Raw genomic sequence first — 22,664 nt, forward strand, 5'->3', positions numbered from 1 at the left:
TCTGGGAAATTTTAGTACTGTTACTCCAGCTCACAAAGCAAAGTTATTTGTGGCATTCCGGGAGTTTGATGTTCGCTAAACTTAATGAAGCTATGCCAAGACAGCTGAGAAAGGAGTAGGCTTCTTATTTAATCAGCTGCTGCAGAGTTCAGAGTCCAAGTGTATTGCATGTGTTGTAAATGTACTGTGAAATAGGTCTCCTGGTTACCTTATGAAATAGTTTATAGAAATGTCATGACAAGTCTTAGGTCAGGTTCTCATGTACTGTATTACTTTCTACTGATCTTTGTGTATCGAGGAGAGAGGTGTAGTTCAATTCTTCATTCCAGGGAAAGATACACCATGAATCATCGTTTCCTGTGACTTTTTAGAGGAATTATTTTAAGGTGAAGTATAATTTCTGAAGAAATATGTATTGTGTTTTGAGATAGGAATGAACAGTTTTGCAAACAACTAAGAATTTTAGATCACCAAGGGTTTATATGCTTGTTTATAAATCACACAAAAATGGTACTTCTGAATAAGTAATTAATATTATATTCAGAAGCATCCAACACAGTTATTTCAGCCAACTCAGCAGAATATGCAACTCTTAATTTTTTCCAATAAGCAAATGAAATCTGTGAATACTTCTCCAACTTCACATACCTAACTATCCTTTTTTTTTCATTGAAAGAAAAAAATCAAACCCCAGAATTGGAGCATAGTAAACATACTTCTCCATAGTGAAGGCATGGGTTTTACCTGCAGTCCCTCCATCCAGAGGTGATCGTAGTTAATATCTTGCATAAGAATTACTGCTCTGCCCCTTACTCTGGGCTATGTAGTCTTATCTTTCTGACCTTGTTTATAAACTGATGATAAACAGTAATATACTTATTTCTCATAACTCTGTAAAATAAATGACTTAATATATTGTAGTACTGAGAATAGTACCAGGCATGTAGTTAAGTGTTAGAACTGTTATTCAGAAGTCTTTGTGCAATTTTCTGGATAAAATTGTGAGCATTCCCTAGAGTTTTACATTCTAGTAAGCAATTTTTAATGAAACATATTTGTGATAGGTGGCTCTGCTTGTGTTTTTTGCTGGAAAACTTGGCAACCCCAGAAACGGATTATTTTAGAAACATTTACTATGTATAAAACACATGACTGCATCTCTCTTCTTTGTGGCAGCACAAAAGTTGATAGGTGGCCTCTTGAGTCTGTCTACTTATGTTCTAGCTTTTTTTCTTTTTTTTATCTGACTTACCTCATTTTCATTTGAGTCATAAGAGATGTACCTTTTATTCTTGTGTCTTTTTTTTGTTAAGATTTATCTATTTATTTAAAAGAGAGTGGAAGAGAGTGCGCACATGAGCGGGGGAAGGTCAGAGAGGGACAAGTAGACTCCCTGCTCAGTGGGGAGCCCAGCTCTGCTAGGGGCTCCATCCCAGGACCCTGAGATCATGACCTGAGCCAAAATCAAGTTGGATGCTTAACCAGCTGAGCCACCCAGGCACCCCTTTTTCTTGTGTCTTGGCCATGTATGATTCCTTTTAAAGAATAGGATTAATAGTGTTTGTGGGGAGGGGAGAAGGTTGTCAGCATGGAGAAATCATGCCTGATTTTGAGGAAGCCAAATTAGTAGATAATTCAGAACCAACTAACCTAATTATTTTGACCTTAAAAAAAGAAAGAATACTTTCAAAAGATTTTATGCAAGACCTATAAAACTTGAGTAACCAAAGAGTTAAATGGATTTTTTTTTTTTTTTTTTTTAGTTATGGGTGTAAGAGACAGGCTTGATAACTAGCAAATAAAGTATAGGAATGAGCTGATACCTTTGGAGGGAGGGACCAGTGCAATAAATGGAGGGACCAATGCAATAAATGCACTTTCTATGGAATCACAATTATGTGTAAGCTTTTGAAGTATTTTTATAAACATTCTAGAGAGTTAAATTTGACAAGTTGGTAGTTAATAGTGCTCTCAGAAGCTATCAAGAATAAATTACAGGAGGAGCTCACAAAACAGAGTAGGCAGAACGTGAGGTTGGGGTGAGAGCCCTGCTGTTAGGTCCACCCCAGCCTATTATTTCCTTCTAGTTGGGACTTCAGGAGGTACTTTCTTTACCTTTTTGGTGAAATGAGATTAGGTGCCCTGTTCTCTTGTGCTTATTCTCTTTTTGCCCTTTACTCTTTTACTGGTGACATGGAATTCCTAGATGGCTGAGGCCCGAGGAGAGCCTCTCCTTGTCCAGATATCCATTAATGCAAGGCGTAATCATATGTTCCCTCCTCCTCCTCTGAATTCAGAATCAATTACTACTAAGAAATGATTGCATTGTCTCTTTAAAGATAACCTGGCCAACAACTGTTACCTCAAAAGCTGAAAAAAATTACTGGACTAATTAGTGGAAGTATTGGAAACAAAATGGAAATTCTTGTCTGTTCTAAACTTACATAAAACCTTTACTCCCACATGGGTTACCCCTGAAGAAACCCGTAAGTTTGCAGATGGCCCAGGAAGGTGATTTTATTTTATTTTATTTTATTTTTAAAGATTTTATTTATTTGACAGAGACACAGCGAGAGAGGGAACACAAGCAGGGGGAGTGGGAGAGGGAGAAGCAGGCTTCCCGCTGAGCAGGGAGCCCGATGTGGGGCTCGATCCCAGGACCCCGGGATCATGACCTGAGCCGAAGGCAGACACTTAATAACTGAGCCACCCAGGCGCCCCACCAGGAAGGTGATTTTAAGAGTCTGTGTTCTTCAGGGACCAGTTCAGCTTTCACCTCCATAAAGACTTTTTTTTTTTCTACTTCAGCTGACAGTGATCCCATTAGTTTCCATGTAGCTGCTTACTTAAATTGATCTTCTGGGGTTCCAGGACTATAATCTATTTCTTTTATCTCTCACACTGACTTTCTTACACGTGGGAGAAACTCAGGCGTTTGTTAGTTCTTCAGTAGTTGAAGAGATTCAGTGAGAGAGTGGATGCCAGTGTCGGAAGGGTGAATTCAGGGAGGCAGGGTAGCATTAAGTGGCTTGTGCACAGGTTTTAGAGCCAGACAGATTTGTTATGAATCCTGCCTCTGTATGCACGAGCTCTTGAATATTGGATAAATTTATGCAAACTGAATTTCTGCCTCTGTAAAATAGAGATGATGATAGCTAGTTACAGATTGTGAGGATGAGATACTCTCTATGAAAATACATAACAAAATTCATTATAGGTGCTAAGTAAATGATAACTGTTATTAGGATACTGCCAGGACCTTATACTGTCATGAAAGGTAAGGTGAACATGATTTTATCATCAAATTATCTATCACAAGTGAAAGATCTAAAGGGGAAGCACTTTTTATTAGGGAAGATAAAAACATATCTTGCTAAGTATTACAGGCTTGAAATTATAAGTAAATTGAAGAACAATTTAGATAAATTTATGGTTGAGAGATTAAGTTCAATTCAAAAAGTAGATAGGTGCCTGTATGCCTGGTACTTCCTGGGTAGTGGGGATATCATATGAGTAATGAAGCCTAGTGGGCTTACTGCAAGATATGTGGGTATATAATGTATCCCAAAATGACTCCCTGCAGAGTTCTGGTTGAGGTGCTTCACAGCTCACAGATTTGATTTAGTATATGCCTGACCTTTCCCTTTCTTTTCTAAGACACATATATGTAAACTTAATCTAGAAATCTGATGTCTATCTTCGCTAATTTTATTAGTTCTTCACAGACTATTCTGGGCCTCTTTTATTTGCCTTGACCCTTTCACACACCAGCCAGGGCAGTACAGAATGAGTTAATGATGCAGATACTTGAAGGTACACATCTGACTCAGACCTTTGACTTCTTGAAAGAGGTTGGAGTGTGGTGTAAGCCCAAATAAGGAAATGGTTCCTATCAGACTGGAAACATTCATCCTGTCTGTCTGCCTCTCCTTCCCTTACACAACAAGAACTTGAGATCAGAAGAGCTGTATTATTATTTTAATCTTAAATAGGATTCATTGCAATTAAATGAATTCCATGGAAGAAGAAAATTTTTCATTTGTGGCAGCATATTTTCATTAATTTTATAAACTTACATAGTTGCTTTTTTGCTGTATTTGCCTACCTTGTCCTCTTGTGTTTTCCCTTTTATCTACTAAGGCAATGTTAGATTTTACTGGATTTGTAGAAGCCAAGTTAAAAACTGAGTTAAATGGCCTTTTATTTATTTTTGGAGATAAAGTGTTTATCTTGGCACATTTTGTTGCTTTTTTGCTGAAGGTGCGTAACTTGTAGGGAGATAAGGTTCTTGGCATTTCTGTCTTGTTCAGAAAATAAATTGATTTAATAAAGTGTAGGCCATTCCTTAGATATGTATATGTGCATATATGTTGTTTATAAAGGAAAACTTACATTTATTTCCTCGAGGGATTGAAAGGAATATTTATTGCAAGATATGATATGTTCCTAAGATTTTTGTAAAAAGATTCCACTTGCATAAGAATCCTATAAAAGTTAACATTGTTTTTGAACATTTAATATTGTCCCCAATAAAAAATATATACATTGAGCTTTATTGAATTAATTGGCCCAATCTTTAGGGACTAAAAAAATAGGAATTTAACTGAAGGTAGTTGTTTTAAGCCTAGCAGTTAACTTTTCAACAAATGGCATTATTTTTATGGAATTTTTTTTTTTTTTTTTTTGCTCACTGAAAAATGAATTCTGTAAAGTGTATAATAAGGACATGTATCTTTCAAAATTGTAAACCTCACATATTTGATATTAAAATTAAAAGCTTTGGGATTGAACTTTTGGTTCAGTATTTTAGGTAACCTTTTTTTAATCCAGATAACATAGAGGACAGATGATCCACAGTCTTTATTTAGTATCAAACCTTTTGTCAGTGCTGTTTGCTAATTAATAAAATAGACTAATCTCAACTTAATCCCTGGCTGAGGGATTGTAAAATAATTAAAAAGGAGTAAGGTAATAAATACAAAAAAATCTTAAATAATAAATGTTTTCTTGGTGTTGGTCATTTTCTATTCAGTGCACACCTCATTTGCCATATACTTGCAACAGAGCATTGAGAGTTGATCTTGAACCTTATTTTCAGTAATTGAAGTAAATATGTTTATTCTTTCTATAGGGACTTGATATTATTTTGCATTCTGTGCTTAAATCTACTTTTAAGGTAGAGTGTGTTTTGTTTTTAAAAATAAAAAGAGTGAAGAACTCATACATCCTTTAATTTCTCATGGTTTCTAATGAAAATTTTAGATGACCTGTGTATTTCAAGAATTAAGGTGATTTAGAATAAATAGCAAGTGTATCTGAAGAGCTTTCCTGAACTTGGACATCTTGACCAGTAGTGATGAGGCTAAAAATCTGAAGCCAGGTTACTATCCCTTGTTTTAGAAAGATGTATTTAACTATCTAAGTACAAAAGTTTACCCTCATTCTACACATACTGAATTTGTTTCCTAAAGGTCACAGTCATATTTGTTGATCAAATGATGGATGTATCAGTGTTATTACTGTAGAATGGAATATCAGAAATGTGCTTTTTCTGAGGAAATTGATATTAATAGTGATTTAAAATTTATATTGCAGCTAGAACGAGTAAACCTGTCAGCAGCTCAGACACTGAGAGCAGCTTTCATTAAGGTGAGGTGCAAATAATTTATTATGATGATTAAAATGTATGTTGTATGTAAATCTGAATACCATGTGATAATTGCCACTTTATTTCCTTTTAGTGAAAACCTCTTCAGCTGTCTCACGTCTGTTTTAGTGTACTCTGTAAAGCTTAAAACATTTCCCAAAAGTGAATGGAAACAAATGCTGTTTCCTTAGCAATCATCTTTTTGTCATTTTTTGTTTTGGAAACTGACTTCTTTGGAGTCTTTTCTCTTTAGCTTTAGAGTATATTTTTTAATTTCTTTTTCTGTTATTTGACTTGATAAAAATTTTTGTGAAGTTATAACTCAAAAAGATGTTCTTCATATTGCTTAATTATAGAACATAAGTATAAAACAGTATTTTTGATGGGAAAACAAGACCTGTGTGGGGGTCAGATTAAGGGTACCTTGCAAACATACATCCAAGTCACTCTGTCAGAGTGAACTTTTTTGTTGTCTCTAGACCTGCACTGTTTGATAAATACTAGCCACATGTTGCTAGTTCAAATTGAGTTGTACTCCAAGTGTAAAATACACACCAGATTTTGAATACTTAGTATAAGAAGAAGAATGTAAAATAACTCAGTAATAAGTATTTTATATTAATTATATGTTGAAATGATAATATTTTGGATGTACTTTTAAAATGATTTCACTTATTTGTTATCTTGTAACATGGTCACTAGAAAATTTAAAATTACAATGAATGATATTTGTTGCTTACATTATATTTCTATTGGACAGTCCTATTCTATATATTAGGTGCATTCTTTCATGTAAAACTTTATCCATCCCCCTTCCTTTCCCAGTACATATCAGGGTACCCCAAACTTCAATTTTATTTACTTATTGTGTGTTTGTTCCCATTAATATCTAAAATAACTTCTGTTTCAGGTAAAGTATTTTAATGTTTAAATCTAGAATAAATTTATAGTTAAGTTTTATTGGATTAGAACTATAAATCCATCAAGCTTGAGTTCTTTTTATGGCAAAGATTGTTTATTGATACCACTCTTAACTGCTAGGATAGATACTGTCACTAGACATCTCTCTTCACCACAAGAATTTACATTGTATATATTTTATTAGAGCTATTTTGATGTGATTAATACTCTAAAATGCAGTGCTTGTGTATTCATACATAGTAGCTTAATTAAAATATGTTCTGACAAATCAATGGGTTAATGAAGAGAAGGAATGAAGCAATATCATCAATTTTTTTTTCTTTTTTCTTTGAGCTTCAGTGTGGCTCTGGAATGGCATATTTGGTTATTAGGGAGGCATGATGGAAACTGTTTTAAACTAACTTGCTATTTTCTTTGTGGCCAAAGAAAGGAAGGAAAGGCGACCTATTGCACAATAGAGTATTGATAAGGAAAAGTCGGTTTTTTAGCTTTTCTGATAGCAAGAACAGAGAGAAATTTCTCCTGTGGATCATCATAAGGAGGACTCTGTCTGAAGTAGTAGATGATATCTTCAATGTCATTTCTAAAAGAGATAAAATAACAAATTTCATTAAGCTTTTTCTTACAAATATCCTTACATATAATCTGATGTTTTAACACTAAAGTACATTTTAAAAGCAAATAGTATGTTTAAAGTATGTGCTTTGATAGATCTGGTTTAACATATGGATAAATTTTATTAACCATGACACTGATTGTTAATTGGGCAAAGTGGAAGTTATTTTGAGAGGAAAATAAATTAGTCAGTTTTGCATTGATTGATTTTTATCATCATATTTAATTTGTTAAATTTCAAATGGAATTAAAAGGGTATGCATTAAGAAGATGAAGATTTTTGTGTTTTTAAAACTACAACTTATATGAAAAATTTAAGAGTCTCACCCAGGGGCGCCTGGGTGGCTCAGTCGGTTAAGCATCTGTCTTTGGCTCAGGTCATGATCCCAGGTTCCTGGGATCGAGCCTTGCATGGGGCTCCCTGCTCAGCGGGGAGTCTGCTTCTCCCTCTCCCTCTGCTTCTCCCCCCCTCCCCGTACTTTCTCTCGTTCTCAAAAAATAAATAAATAAAATAAATGCCTCACCCACCCATATATCCCTATTAATATTCCCAAAATATATGTCCATATTTCCAGTTATTTGACCACAAGTGTCATTTATCAAGGTTTGGTAGTTTTATTATCACGAGAAAAGGGATTAAAATTGTTTTCCCCAAGATAAAATACTAATGAATATTATCTTTTAAGATGTCTATTCTCTTTGATTCTTTTCCCCTGTGGAAAGTTCTGATAGGTTGTGCTGTTGAGAATCACTGAATCATGAGAGTGGATGTTACTGCCTTTGGGGATAGTTTTCTTTCACAGTGGGATTCTTCATAAAAATTGGATCCCCACAGAATTCAAGGTTGTAATTCTGGGAGAAAACCTGAAGGTATAGGTAGTTAAAAGTCTCCGATTTAAGCACAGATCTATTTTGTCAGTCAGAGACATTGGGTAAATTTAAGGCTTTTAAAATGAAAAGTAAGTAGCTTAAGGATTTCAGCCAGAAGATACTAAGACGATTGTTCCTGAGCTAGGTACTTGAGGCACCCTGGGGCCCCACAGCAAACTCAGAAGAGTGCTATGAGTTATTTTAAAACTTTAAAGGAACACAGTGATACTAAACATCTGACACTGTGTGAACTATGCTAGCTTGAGGTAGTTTGCAATTTCAACATACTAGATTGGGCTACATTCCTTGCAGTGATGTCGTATTTTTGTAAAGTTGGAATTTTGGCCATTTCTGTGATTAAAAAGTAAGTACCACAAGAAAATCAGTGTCCCAATAGGAAATGAGGATTGTAGGATCCAGTCTAACTCCAACATTTGAGAAATTGTGTAGTGCCCAACAGGTGAATGCATCTCATTAATAAGTAATCATGGTTATTTAAGAATGAAACAAAATGTTTTTCTTTCAATTTGTGTATTTTTAGAACCTGCTAGGTTCTTAAGAATTAGGACACGAGTACTTACGAGGTTATTTGAACCTAACTACTACATAGCCACTATTTTCTTAGCCCTAAGAACACTTGTGAACTGAGAAAGTTAGAGACCTCTGTAGGATTTCTAGAATGCTCTGGTTTTGGCAGTTTGGGGCTCCACACAACTTGGTGTTGAAAACTTTATTCTCAGGCTTTCAGCACTTAATGACTTTGGCAGTTTATTATAACTTAATCATAGAGAGATTATTGTTCTGCTGGCATATTCTGTAAGCACATGGAGAGTACTCCCCTGCCTCGTAAGATGGTGCATTATATAGGTAATTTAATGCTACTTAGAGAAAGAAGATAAACCACTTTATCAAATGCTGACTTATCTAAATAGTGTGTATAGTTTTGTGGCAGGTCACCAAATTAATAATGTTGACACCATCTTAACCCATGTTTGTACAACTTTTCCTTTAAAAGTAACCCTTGTTTTTTTTTTTTTTTAAAGATTTTATTTATTTATTTGACAGAGAGAGAGAGAGCTAGAGAGGGAACACAAGCAGGGGGAGGGGGAGAGTGAGAAGCAGGCTTCCTGCCGAGCAGGGAGCCCGATGCGGGCCTCGATCCCAGGACCCTGGGATCACGACCTGAGCCGAAGGCAGACGCTTAACGACTGAGCCACCCAGGCGCCCGTAACCCTTGTTTTTTAAAAATAGATTCTATCTTAAATATATTCATGGAAGGAAAAATCAAAACAGGTTATAAAGGAAATGGAATTCAGTAGGATACACTTTATTGTTATTAATCATCTATCAAAATGATTTCCTTGAATAGCATATGACAGCAGTTAAAATGATCCCAGGATTGAGATAAATGTGAATATTTTCTTTTCCCATTCCATTCCAAAACCTTTCAGTTTCTGATACTTGAAGCCTAATGAGAAACAAGATATTATAATGGACAGAGCAGTAGGAACAGGAAGAAACTGGATCTGCAGTGATACCAGAATGGAATTGAAAAGGCAGAGGTTAAATGTGCTTGACACATATGGAAGCAAATAGATTGCTGTCTGATTAGGATCATAAATTGTGTTTCTATTTGCTGTTTAATATTGGGCAAAAAAGATAGGAAATCATCAGCATAATGATTAAAATTGGCAGGCATCCTAAAAGAAACAAACTTAGAATGTCAATACAAAATTTTTAAAAATAATAAAATGGGACAGAATTACTGGGGAAAACCCAAATCTGAAAATTAACTATGATAAACTCATAACTTTCTGTGTTCAGTCTTTTTTTTTTAAAGATTTTTTTTTTAAATTTTATTTATTTGACATAGAGACAGAGAGACAGGGAACACAAGCAGAGGGATTAGGAGAGGGAGAAGCAGGCTTCCAGCTGAGCAGGGAGCCCGATGCGGGGCTTGATCCCAGGACGCTGGGATCATGACCTGAGCTGAAGGCAGACGCTTAACCGTCTGAGCCAACCCAGGCGCCCTTCTGTGTTCAGTCTTGAGATGGCTAGAAGATTTTAGTGTCCTAGTGAGTGTAAGTAACGTAGAAGTAATGCAAACTCATCAGTGAAACAAGCTCAGGAGGTAGCAAAAGGATTAAATGGTGTTCTGTAAATTATTCTTGCTACAAATATTCTTGCTACAAAAGGAAATATTCTTGCTACAGAAATAAAATAGGAAATGAAAATTATTACATGGAAAAGTAAAGGGTTATATAGCTTAAATAAAACCTGCAAAAGAAATCCTGTCTTTTTGTTTCATTTTTGTTTTTCTTGACATTCTGTTCATTTAAATGCAAAGAATCTGCAAAGTACTGGTAAGATGAGTTACAGCTTGATCCTCAAGTTGAAATATTAGCTAATGAAAAAAAGCTAAAAGTCCTTAGTATATTTAAACTACTGAACAGAGTAATTGATGGATTACCAAAATATATAGAATCTTTATTTCTATTCTTGTTACTGGTTTGATTGCAAGTGAATGTAGAGGAGAAATAGGAAATGTTAAGTACTTTATGTTCAAATGGCAAATGGGACCATGGCTGTAATAAGAAGTCACCGATGCATAAGCTCTGACAAAACATAAGTGAATGCCATCACCACACCTACTTTACAAAGATTTCTGCTGTCATAAGTTGATTACTCTAAGAGGTTCCCAGCAGGTTCTAAACAATTAAGTTTTGACTTTAAAATGCTGATTGAGCTTCTGTATTTTAAAAATAGCTTTCTTTCTTTTATAGGCTGAAAAAGAAAATCCAGGACTTACACAAGACATCATTATGAAAATTTTAGAGAAAAAAAGTGTAGAAGTTAACTTCACAGAGTCCCTTCTTCGAATGGCAGCTGATGATGTAGAAGGTAGTCAGAGTCTTATTTAATTTTCTTACAGCTGTTGAAAAGCACTTCCTCCAAGACTTTATTTGACAAATGGGTCTTCTGCCCCTCCCCTTTCTTACTGTTATTGTTATTATTGTGATGATAATGGGGCAGACATCTATATAAATTATTGTGTGTTTTTAAGTGAGATTTCAAGAATGTGCTGAAGATATTAGTAGGTTGTTTGGGTTTTGATATCATGAGCTCATTACATATTCAATATAGAGGTTGGTTATTAAGCTCTTCTTCCCCCTTGACAGATATATATTGTCATTATATTTGTTATGAATGTCATTACGTTAAGGTTTCCTTATGAAATATAGCTTCAGAGGCCTGGTAAATTTGATTGAGCCTAACTTTTATTTATTTGTTTGTTTGTTTAAGATTTCACTGAATTTCCATTTATCCCAAATTGAAAATGTTTAGTCTTTCATCTTTTGATCCTTTACTTGGGAAGAGCCATAATATTATTTCTGAACTAAGTTGAACTTTAATGAATTCTGCCTTGCAACCTTGTCTTTCCTTTCCTTTCCCTTTCTCTTCTCCCTCCACCTCTTTAACCAACATTGGGAATTCGTAGACTTGAATTTGGCAGAGTTGCATGATGGTTTTTATTATGTATTTATTTTGTCAGAGTATATGATTGAACGACCAGAGCCAGAATTCCAGGACCTAAATGAAAAGGCACGAGCACTTAAGCAAATTCTCAGTAAGATCCCAGATGAGATCAATGACAGAGTGAGGTTTCTGCAGACAATCAAGTAAGCAACTTTTGGCTTTGGTTCTTCTTTTCTTGAAAGTACTTCAAAGGAACCACTCATTCTAGGTGTTTTATTTTGGTACGACGTTAATATTAAATTGAAATTTTAATTTGAAATCAGACTTGAAATTTTTAAATGCTGCATTTTGATTATTAACTCCTAAGCTGTGGTATTTGGCTTTAGAGTATGATAAAATTTTTTAGAATGTTCATATAAAAACAGTGAATGAAATGTACATAAATTGGAATGTAGTTAGAACTACAAAAAATAATGCAAAAATGTAAATGTCAGATTAAAGTAAATAGGGAAGTTGGATAAATTATAGTATTGGTAACAAAGGATACCAGTATTGTTTTTGTTGCAGAAATGGCATAAGTTATTAGAATAAGTAATGTACTCTTAGGCTTGAATAGCATTTTTAAATATTGGCCAAATTGTAAACCTCCAAATCCTTACCTTTGGGATACAGGTTAAATAAGACCGAGATTACGCATGGGGCCAGAAGGCTGACTGGTGAGCAGCAGCAAGATGGGTCATCCTTGAGCAGTGGCTCTCAAACCAGGGGCACTCTCCTCAGGGGTTAAGAGGGTGGGAGAATCAGGGGAAAATCCAAACATAATTTCTGGATGAGTAAACAGTCTCAATTTTCTTCAGCCTCACTGGATATACTATGAAGAAAATTGGGAATAATTAGAGCTGCACTATCAATGCAAACTTTTGGTGAAACCACAAGTAAAAATTGCTGAAAAGGAAAGATTTAGCACAGGTTTTGTTGTTGTTTTCTGAAAGAGGCCGCATCATCATACTTCGTATCTTTAAAGAATGGAAAGAGGTTCGCTTGTAGTAAACATTAACATTCATCTCTTGGAAACAGTATTTTTTGTAATTCCCGTTGCAAAATGTTATTTTAGCTAGTTTGGGCACCTATTTTGAGTGGTATAGGGGGCAGAGTATCCCATTTTAGAAAGTACTGGTTTATGATGGGTACGCAACCCAGCTATTAAGGAGTCTCTTTTAGGTCTTCTAATTGAGAACCTGAAAGTACAAAAAAGATTTTTCATTGCCTAGCTAAAATTCATGTCACAGGGAACAAATCCTGAGGTAAATATTTTACCTTTATAGGAAAGCCTCAACTTCCTTTAACTATTTTTAATGTGTGAAAAAGGAAGATAGTCAACTGTTTTATGGTTTTTTATTTTTAGTCTAATATAAAGTAAACTTGTTTAGCTCATAAAAGGATAAATTGCCAGTTACGTGAAGCACAGTTGTTTAAGCAACTTATTTTTAGAATTTTCAAATACTTTAATAAAATTTTAATTTGTTTTGATGATCATATATTTGTTTATGATCTGTGGGGCATTTCTATGAAGATCTGACATTTTAAAAATAATATTTTCAGCAAATTTTGCCTCGGGTCATTGAAGGAGAGGTTTATTGAATCAGTGCCATCTTAATAATAGTAGTCACTTATTAGAATTACGTTCTCAGTGCTCTTTTAAGCATTTTACATATATTAACTTATTATAACACTGCTATAACAGGTGAAGAAATTAAGTAACTTTTCCAAGGTCACAGAGCTGGTAAACTGATAGATCTGGGTTTGAACCCAGGCAGATGCACTCCATTGTCTTCTCTGCTGCTTCCCAATCTGAGATGAATAATGCTGGTCTAACTTGGTAATTGAAAAAAGTTTTAGCTATCTGGAAGAGGTGTGATAAAGGATATCTTAATATAGAATGCCAGTAGGTAAGAGAGAGAAGAATGTTGTGGTTGAAGCTGGGGTAGGTATGGTAGGCCCAGAGCCCTCATCCTGCTACTTTGACACCATCTTACCCCTTTGAGGGAGTCCGCAAGGCATCTCTGCTAAACCCATTGTGGCTTTAAGAGAGATATATTTGAAAAACACTGTATAAACAGCCACATTTTAATCATAAGGAAGTTGAGGTCAGGAGCCTAAGAGTCTTGTCCATAGTCATTGACAGAGGCTGAATTAAGGGCTTTTCTCTCATTTATGGGGCAGTAGTAATATTTCAGTTCTGTTTTCTGGAGTGTACTCCGCACAACTGAATTAAGAGTATTGGCAATTAAAATTTATTTCTTAACCATTTTAGGAGGTATAATTGGCCCTGGAAAGTTTGTTGATAATATATATTTGTGAGACCATGTATAAATTAACATAGATAGGTAAGGTGTGATTATTTGTATCACAGATATATACTGACACATTTTGATACATATTGTCTCCATGGTTAATTGTTTAACAAATTAGTGGATAAAATTGCACCAAAATAAAAAATGGCTTATCCTTCAGGCACAACGTACTGTGCAGTTACTGTTTTTTCTTTAAAATATTTTACTTTTTCATATTTAAAGTAATTATCTTCTTCATTTATTTTAGCAGTATTTTCAAGAAACATGTATCAGATACTTACTATCCAAGTACTATATGTGATTTCATAGGTTATATTAAGTAGAAGGAAGATTCCCATCAGCTAACAAATATCCAGGTATTTGTGTGTATGTTAGCAGACCTAGGTTTGAATTTCCATTCCCACATTTAGCTGTGTGACCTTGGATAAGTTGCTTAGCTTCTGTTTTTCTAGTTTCTGCCTATAAAGATGAGGGTAACAGTTTTAAGAATTGAGAGAAAGGACATACATAAACATACATAAAGTGCCTCACACAGAACCCAGTATGTGCTCACAGCACATACTAGCTTTGTGAAATAAGGGTTTTTTCCCCCCACTTTTCTCTGTGGGGTTGATTAGGAAAAATGATCCAGCAAATAAATATCTTAAAAGTTCTTTTGAGGGGCGCCTGGGTGGCTCAGTCGTTAAGCGGCTGCCTTCGGCTCAGGTCATGATCTCAGGGTCCTGGGATCGAGTCCCGCATTGGGCTCCCTGCTCGGCGGGAGGCCTGCTTCTCCCTCTCCCACTCCCCCTGCTTGTGTTCCCTCTCTAGCTGTCTCTGTCAAATAAATAAATAAAATCTTTAAAAAAAAAAAAAAAAAGTTCTTTTGATTAATGAATGTTTCTGTTTGACTACATTTAAGCTTATGGAAATATTTAATAAATTTAATTTCATAGGATTTTTTTTAGGTCTGATACATTCTAATGCATGACTAGTAGAGACTTGTGACTTAATAAAGCAGAAAGCCGTGCATTTATCTATTTACTATGTATTTGCGTATTCATGCGCTAAAATTCACCAGAGTTTGGTTTTCCTGATGGCTACAGAGTAGCTTTTCCAGAGATGTCCAGTCTAGACCTAACTAAACACACAGCATGGGAATTTTCTTCCTTTAGAATGTTCACATAAATATGTTATATAAATTTGAGTTACATGATTAGAAAGTCTACTATTGCAATTTTTTTTATAAGATGTATGTTTATAGTTCCTCTGATGCCTGTCGTCTTCTCTTTTGAGTGTATGTTTCCCCAAAGTTGCCTCACTAAAAGCTGCAGACTGCTAAAATTCTGTCCTACTATATGTCCCTTGTCAGAGAATCACTTAACTCCAGACTGTTTGTAATTACACTGTAGTTATTTTCTTTAATTCTTGATCTGTTTAATTGTCTGAAGTATTTTTTAGTGCTGATTATTTTCTCTTGTAGGAAACAAACCCTTAGTTACTAATATAATTTAACTTCCCTGGTGCAAACCCTAGCACCTTAAATGAAAATACCGTTCTGTGTACATACAGATGATGTAATATTTGATATAAATTGCCACAGGTTGTTTTTAGAGAAGGCCAGGCCTGGGGATAAATAGCCTGGGTCATTCTGTAGAGTTCTTTATAAAGTTCTGTGGCTAGTGATAGATCAAACCTTAGTTCTAGGCTCTAGGTTTCCAAACACGGGTTTCCACATTTGGTTCATCAGCAGAATCACCTGGGCGGCTTATTTTTTAAGTTTTCTTTTAAAGTACAGATTCCCAATACTCATTAGTAAGTCTGTGGTACCTTTCAGAAAACCCTTTTTTTTTTCCTTACAGGTGAGTGAGAACTCACTGCTCGTTTGACCTATGGAATCTAGCCATTATCATTGTATATGGAGCATATGTTCATCTTGTCGATTAGCCCTGAAAGCACATTTTTATAATTCCCCCTTTTAAAGCAGAATATTAAAGTATTCTACAAAGTAGTTGTGTATAAACACCTCAGTGTTTGATCACTGTAGTTTGCTTCATTATGTTCTGCTTTAAATGGGCTCATTGTGGATTTGAAGTAACTTCCAAATATTTATTTGTTGAAATTGTAATTTTTCTCATGTCATGGTCATATGACATTTTATTAAGCAGTGGTTTACACACATCACAGCAATACAGGAGTCAACTTACTTGAAACCATAAATGAAAGGAACAGTTATGTAAGTTAAAACTGCTATTCCTAAACTAGAGGCAAAAAGAGAAAAAAAATGAGTGGACAGATACCATTTCCATGTAACATTCATTGTCCTATTTGAATCTAATATTTTAATGTTGAGCCCGATACCAGTGTTTGACATACAGGAGGTAATAAGTAATTATTTATTAAAGTATTTAATACAAATATCACTACTATTTCGAATAGGCTAACGTACTTTTTTTGTACCCAAATACTGTATACTTGTAATTCTTAGACATCCTACATGCTTATTTACTAGAAAAATGCTGTGAAACACACACATATACCACAGAAATCTGGATACAGGGCTTTTTGTGTTTTTTTTCTTTAGTAAAGCTGAAATGTTTTAGGTATGAAATAGCTGAAATCTGGGGCGCCTGGGTGGCTCAGTTGGTTAAGCGACTGCCTTCTGCTCAGGTCGTGATCCTGGAGTCCCAGGATCGAGTCCCGCATCGGGCTCCCTGCTGTCAGCAGGGAGTCTGCTTCTCCCTCTGACCCTCCCCCCTCATGCTCTCTCTCTCTATCTCATTCTCTCTCTCAAATAAAAAAATAAAATCTTTAAAAAAAAAAAAAAAAAAAAAAAGAAATAGCTGAAATCTGACATTTGTGATTAAAAAGTAATGGAAGATGTTTGGGATGGTCTAGATTTATGTCCTAATAATTCGTATCTTCACACTTGCATTGCATTTGCACAGAAGTTTTAAGTTCAGTTTGGCAAAAAAAAAAAATTGTTATGCAGTTAGAAGATGAAAATTGAAAAAAGCATAGATAGAAAAGACAAGAAAAGTTTAGGAAAAAAAAATGGTTAATGGATAAGAAGAACAGTCAACTCATGAGAACTATTGATTTCTTCTCTTTATCTGCTTAAAAGGGGAGGAAGGTGTTGACGCATATATAGTCCAAGGATAATTGCTGAAAGATTAAGGTAGAAAAATATTCTGATATTGTCTCTCTCAGGAATTTAAATATATTTTCCAAAGGAAATAATGATAGCAAAGTTTTTGGAAGAGGGGTATAGGCAGTTGTTAGAAGGTAGATGTGTCTTAGAAGAGCTATGTAGGTATGTAACTTGAAGTGCTGATAAATACAGAAGTGTGGTACACGTAATAGTAAAATTTTATGTAATTGTTCATGACATAGCAAACGTAGAGAATATAGTAGCTTGAATTCATCAAAGAAAGGAAAAATCATAACTGGAAAAGATGAGAAGCAGAGGTAATTCTTATAAATTTGAGTAAGTAGTGCTGAATGAAATGTTACTGATTTGGGAAGATTGAAATTAGTTATAGAACGTTTGGTCAGCAGTGCAAGAGAAGTCAGGATCATAAAAGGGTACAGTCTAAAATCCATCCAACCAACAAGTCAGATGTTTGGGCTTGATGCAGTGTTAATGTGGTAATTACAGTGTGGTTAGTAATCCTTAAAAAAAAAATATCTATATCTATATAGATACATATATCCATATCTATCTATATATATATAAAATAACACACCCCTCTTCCAAATATAACTGATTTTAAGATTCTTTTTTCCTTACCCAACAGGGATATAGCTAGTGCAATAAAAGAACTTCTTGATACAGTGAATAATGTCTTCAAGAAGTATCAATACCAGAACCGCAGGGTAAGTTTAGTAGAAGCCTTATGTAAGCTGCCACCCTAGGTGTTGATTTACACTTAGTTGTTTTATTGAACTAAATACTAAGATGGTTTGATTATTGAAAATAGTTTTGTATCCTTAACCACTGGTTTTGTCCTTGAATTAAAATATGTTTAAGTAAATACTTCTAAAAATTCCAATTTGTAATATATAAAGTCCATCCTATATTCTATATAATCTCTTGTCTTTGATTTTGGCTTTTGTGTTATTTCTCTTTTCTTATTTAATATTTTTTTCTTACTCTGTTTGATGTCTGTAGGCACTTGAACACCAAAAGAAAGAATTTGTAAAGTACTCCAAAAGCTTCAGTGATACTCTGAAAACCTATTTTAAAGATGGCAAGTAAGTAGTGTCATTTATTATCCTTTTTTAAAAAAATTAAATTATGTGGTTTTATATAATACTAAAACCGTATAAATTAAGCCCTTTTACTATATTGTTCATACTCAAGTTGACTAGTAACTAAGATAGACTGTTGGTTGATAATCTAGCCATAACTAGTCTAGAGCGGAAGTTGGCAGACTTTTTCTGAAATAGGCCTCATGGCAAATATTTCGGGTCCACCTGTAGGTGGGCTTGTCAGAACTACCTACTTCACCTCTGCGGTGGTGTTGTGGTGCAAAAGCAGTCATAGTATGGAAACAAGTGACATTATGGCCGTGTTCTAATAAAACTTGATTTATAGACACTGAAATTTGAATTTTATTTGATTTTCACCTGTTACATAATACTCCTTTTTTTTTTTTTTTGGTCATTTAAAAATATAAAAGTATTCTTAGCCCGCAGGCTGTACAGAAACATGGGAAGTGAGATTTGGCTTACTGGCCTACTTCACCAGCCCCTGAAGCTGTGGTTCTCAAACTTCAGGAGCGTCAGAATCACCTGGAGGGCTTATTAAAGAACAAAATATACATTTTATACATGTACATGTAATTGCTTTTGGAGTTCCCCTCCCTCCATTCTATAGGTCTAGGGTGGACGCAAGAATTTGCATTTCTCTTTTTTTTAATTTGAGAGAGGGAGAGAGAGCATGCGAACTCGGGGAGGGGCAGAGGGAAGGAATCTCACGCAAACTGCCTGTGGAACCCAGTTCGGGGCTGGATCTCACGACCCTGAGATCATGACCTGAGCCAAAATCAAGAGTCAGGATACTCAACCAACAGAGCCACCCAGGTGCCCAAAGAATTTGCATTTCTAGGAAGTTTTCAGATAATACTGATACTGCCAGGTCTGTTGAGAACTGAAAGTTAAAGCAATGGTTCTCAATCCCATTTGCACATTAGAATCACTTTGGTTCAGTTTTTTAAAATTCCAGTGCTTTGGTCCCAACTTCAGGGGTTCTGATTCAGGTAGCTTGGAGTGGGACCAGGATTTAATAAGTCTTTTATAAAAAGTGTTCCAGGTGATTTAGAAGTACTACAAAGGTTGTGACCCACTCCGGAAGGAGGGAGGCTTTCACTGTTGTTCTGTAAGATAAATAGTATACTAAAAAGGTAAATTGGATGTTGTTTTTAAGTTTAGGCATACAGTTATCTATAGAACACTCCAGAAAACCAAAAAATTTATGTGTTTTTACATATACATTTTACACATGTACATATACTGTATAAGCTGATGGAGGGGCCGTGTCTTCTGTAGCATTGTACCTTATGGAGACCTCTTTGTATCTCAAGTAGAAAGAATACTAGAAATTTTGTGAACAAGACCATTTTCTGACAGTGCTTAGGGTCAGAAAAACAATCTGAATAGTGATTATTTCATGTATCATTGGCAGGGACCTCTAACATTTATCCTACCATTGAAGTTTAAAGATCCCTATATCCATGTCAAAGATTACAATATTATTATAATATAAAAATACATTAGAATGGTCTGTTAATTTTCATTTATTTTTAACAGTTCAAATAGGTTGAAATCTTTACATTTCTTTACATTTATATTATGAATTAAAGATATTGAGGTACATTTTATTAATGGTTTTTGTTACTGTTCAGATAGTCTAGGGGAAATGCTCCTTGATGACTTAGTTTAATAAGCTTGCAGGTGTGTTCTGAAAATAAACTTATATGTTTTTTCTTGGTCTCCACTGCTAAGCCAAAATAACCAAAACACATCAAAAGAATAATTTACATGATGGGATCATTATTAATTAAGAACTATTGTGAAATAAGCACATCGAAAGGTAGAAATTCCTTTAGAGCCTAATTTTCATTAATTTCAATAATAAAAGCGAAGTTATGTACGCTTCATATGGATTATTCAGGCTCCCTGCTACTTTTTCTTCATTCAGTAGCTTCTTTATAATTATTTGTATATGAATAATGTGCCATTATTTTTGGTTTTAGTTTTGTATCTGTTTTCTTGAAACTGAAAACTGTTAATAGAGCCTGTTCTTTGAGCCATCTTCCAGTAAGGGTATGAATTTGCATTGATGCAACTAATTATTTCTGGTCCCTCTTTTTGAGAAGTGTCTAGGATGAAGATACAAGTGTTAGCTATGATATTGAGAAACTGATAAGACCACACAGTGGGACTAGGGCATCAGTTCTTTGTTCCAGTCACATGAAGATGGGCTGATAGGAGAAATGTGTGCAGCACAAAGTAATTTTTAAGAATTTTTGTATATTGTCAGCTCTTAAATATTGAAACCACATGATTATTTTGTTTTAATAGATTTATTCTAAAAGTAGTTTAGAATTCTCATAGTTTTTGTTTTGTTTTTTGTTTGTTTTTGAAAGAAGGTAAGAGAGATATGTCCATTGAAGTAGAGATTTTGAGGCTGAGTATAATACTGGCACAGATATTATTTTGGTAACTTACGTGAAACCAGAGCTGGAGACTACATTTGAATCCTCTTTGGCCAGTTACTTGTTCAACCTCAGGAAATCGGTTGTTGAGGCGCCACCTATCATTAGCAGCCCACCAACACCTTATTGCCAGCCGGAACCACTAGGGGGCAGTAATTCCTAGATAGTTTCAAATGATGCAGGACCATTCAATTCCAAGCTGGTGTAAAACATGATCCTTAGTACTAACTTGCCTCTTTTTTTTTTTTTTTTCCCTAAATTGATTTCATTGCTACTGTTAGTGGATGTCATCAAGTATAAATATTTTTAAAGGACGAATTTTTTTTTTGATAAAATTAATGCCTTTTTTTTTTTTTTTTTAACAGGGCAATAAATGTGTTCATAAGTGCCAACCGACTAATTCATCAAACCAACTTGATACTTCAGACCTTCAAAACTGTGGCCTGAAAGTTGTATATGTTAAGAGATGTACTTCTCAGTGGCAGTATTGGACTGCCTTTATCTGTAAATTTTAAAGTTTGACTGTATAAATTATCAGTCCCTCCTGAAGGGATCTAATCCAGGATGTTGAATGGGATTATTGCCATCTTACACCATATTTTTGTAAAATGTAGCTTAATCATAATCTCACACTGAAGATTTTGCATCACTTTTGCTATTATCATTCTTTTAAGAATTATAAGCCAAAAGAATTTACGCCTTAATGTGTCATTATATAACATTCCTTAAAAGAATTGTAAATATTGGTGTTTGTTTGACATTTTAACTTGAAAGCGATATGCTGCAAGATAATGTATTTAACAATATTTGGTGGCAAATATTCAATAAATAGTTTACATCTGTTAAACATTTCTTTACTTGAAAAAATACATATATATATATATATATGAATATATATATATGATCAGAAGACCAAGATGACTTGGTGTAATGTCTAAAGAACTTCTAATGGGAGCTTACTAGCAGTTTATCAGATAATAAAGCAACAAGAATTCTATTTTTTGGTCCTTAATCACTCTGGGCAAAAGGTAGTCAATGGAAATATTTTTGTTAGTTAATATATATGAGGTACTGAATATTTTTGCAGCCTGTTTTAAGAGACTTATGAGAAAGAAATGGCAATTTATAGTGTCTTCACACTATAATGTCACTTTTTCAACTTTATGACAATGTAAAATTAAGGTTTTCTGGTATGCTGGGCCCTAATAAGCTTTGTACCTTTTTTCCAAAAATAGCCACAACTAGTAGTAATTTGAAGCTATACCAGTGCTAGTTGGTTTGAAATTGTCATGAGTGTTATAACTGTTATACACACTCTTTAAATATATAGAGCTTTGTTTCACCATAGAGAAGTTTTAAGGAAATTATGTATCAAGTGATCATGTTAAGTGATTTCATTTTTCAATTATGATAAAATAAAGGGAAAATCAGGATTTGTTTATCTTTTATAAAGATTTTAAATGTTAAACTAAATTTCTGTTTGGCAATATACCTTTCTTTGCTATAATGCAATTTAGTTATTTTTAAACTTTTATTTTTAAAAACAGATTTTTAAAGAATTACTGTCAATGGCAGTATAAAAGGAAATTGTCCTATTAGATGTGAACAGGAAATATATGGAAAGAAGCAAAAAAAAAAAAAAAAAAATAGACAATTGGATGAAATCTCATAATTTATGGACATTTTACTGAGTTGATTTTTTTTTTTTCAAAATACATAGCTGGTAAAACAAATGGAATTGGTGATTTTAATACAGTTTATTTTTTATATAAATTATTCATTCTTGGAAGTAGACAGATGGTTGTTTGCAAAATAGACTTGTGAATATATGAAGAAAAAATATACTGTTTTATCTTTTTCTGAGCAGCAAACTTTTCTAATACAGACTAATACTATCTTCCCTCCAATTGTCTTGACCTCTTTAACAGAACTCACCAGTTAACCAGCCATTCCCCAAGTCATCTGTTTTTATGAGCCATCTATCTTTCCATTTCACTGTCCGGTATCTCTGGCTTCTGTTTTCATGAAGTTTATCGGAAAGTTTACTCAGAAGGAAGGTTTGTTCTCAGGATAATGCTGTTT

At 34.4% G+C, this 22,664-nt stretch overlaps 1 protein-coding gene across 4 annotated transcripts in view; it reads left to right on the plus strand.

Moving 5' to 3' along the window:
- The window catches only part of PDCD10 (programmed cell death 10), a 44,019-nt gene extending 21,729 nt beyond the window's left edge, over positions 1–22,290 (plus strand). For all 4 annotated transcript variants that reach the window (XM_032407270.1, XM_032407272.1, XM_032407274.1 and 1 more), the window contains 6 exons: positions 5,596–5,649; positions 10,837–10,954; positions 11,607–11,733; positions 17,661–17,739; positions 18,035–18,117; positions 20,948–22,290. In XM_032407270.1, the coding sequence (XP_032263161.1) occupies positions 5,596–5,649; positions 10,837–10,954; positions 11,607–11,733; positions 17,661–17,739; positions 18,035–18,117; positions 20,948–21,029 (543 nt within the window). In that variant the 3' untranslated portion in view covers positions 21,030–22,290. The remainder of the gene's footprint in view (positions 1–5,595; positions 5,650–10,836; positions 10,955–11,606; positions 11,734–17,660; positions 17,740–18,034; positions 18,118–20,947) is intronic.
- Positions 22,291–22,664: the final 374 nt, after the last annotated feature.

The sequence above is a fragment of the Phoca vitulina genome, unplaced genomic scaffold, assembly GCF_004348235.1.
Source record: "Phoca vitulina isolate PV1807 unplaced genomic scaffold, GSC_HSeal_1.0 scaffold8, whole genome shotgun sequence".
Classification (NCBI taxonomy): domain Eukaryota; kingdom Metazoa; phylum Chordata; class Mammalia; order Carnivora; family Phocidae; genus Phoca; species Phoca vitulina.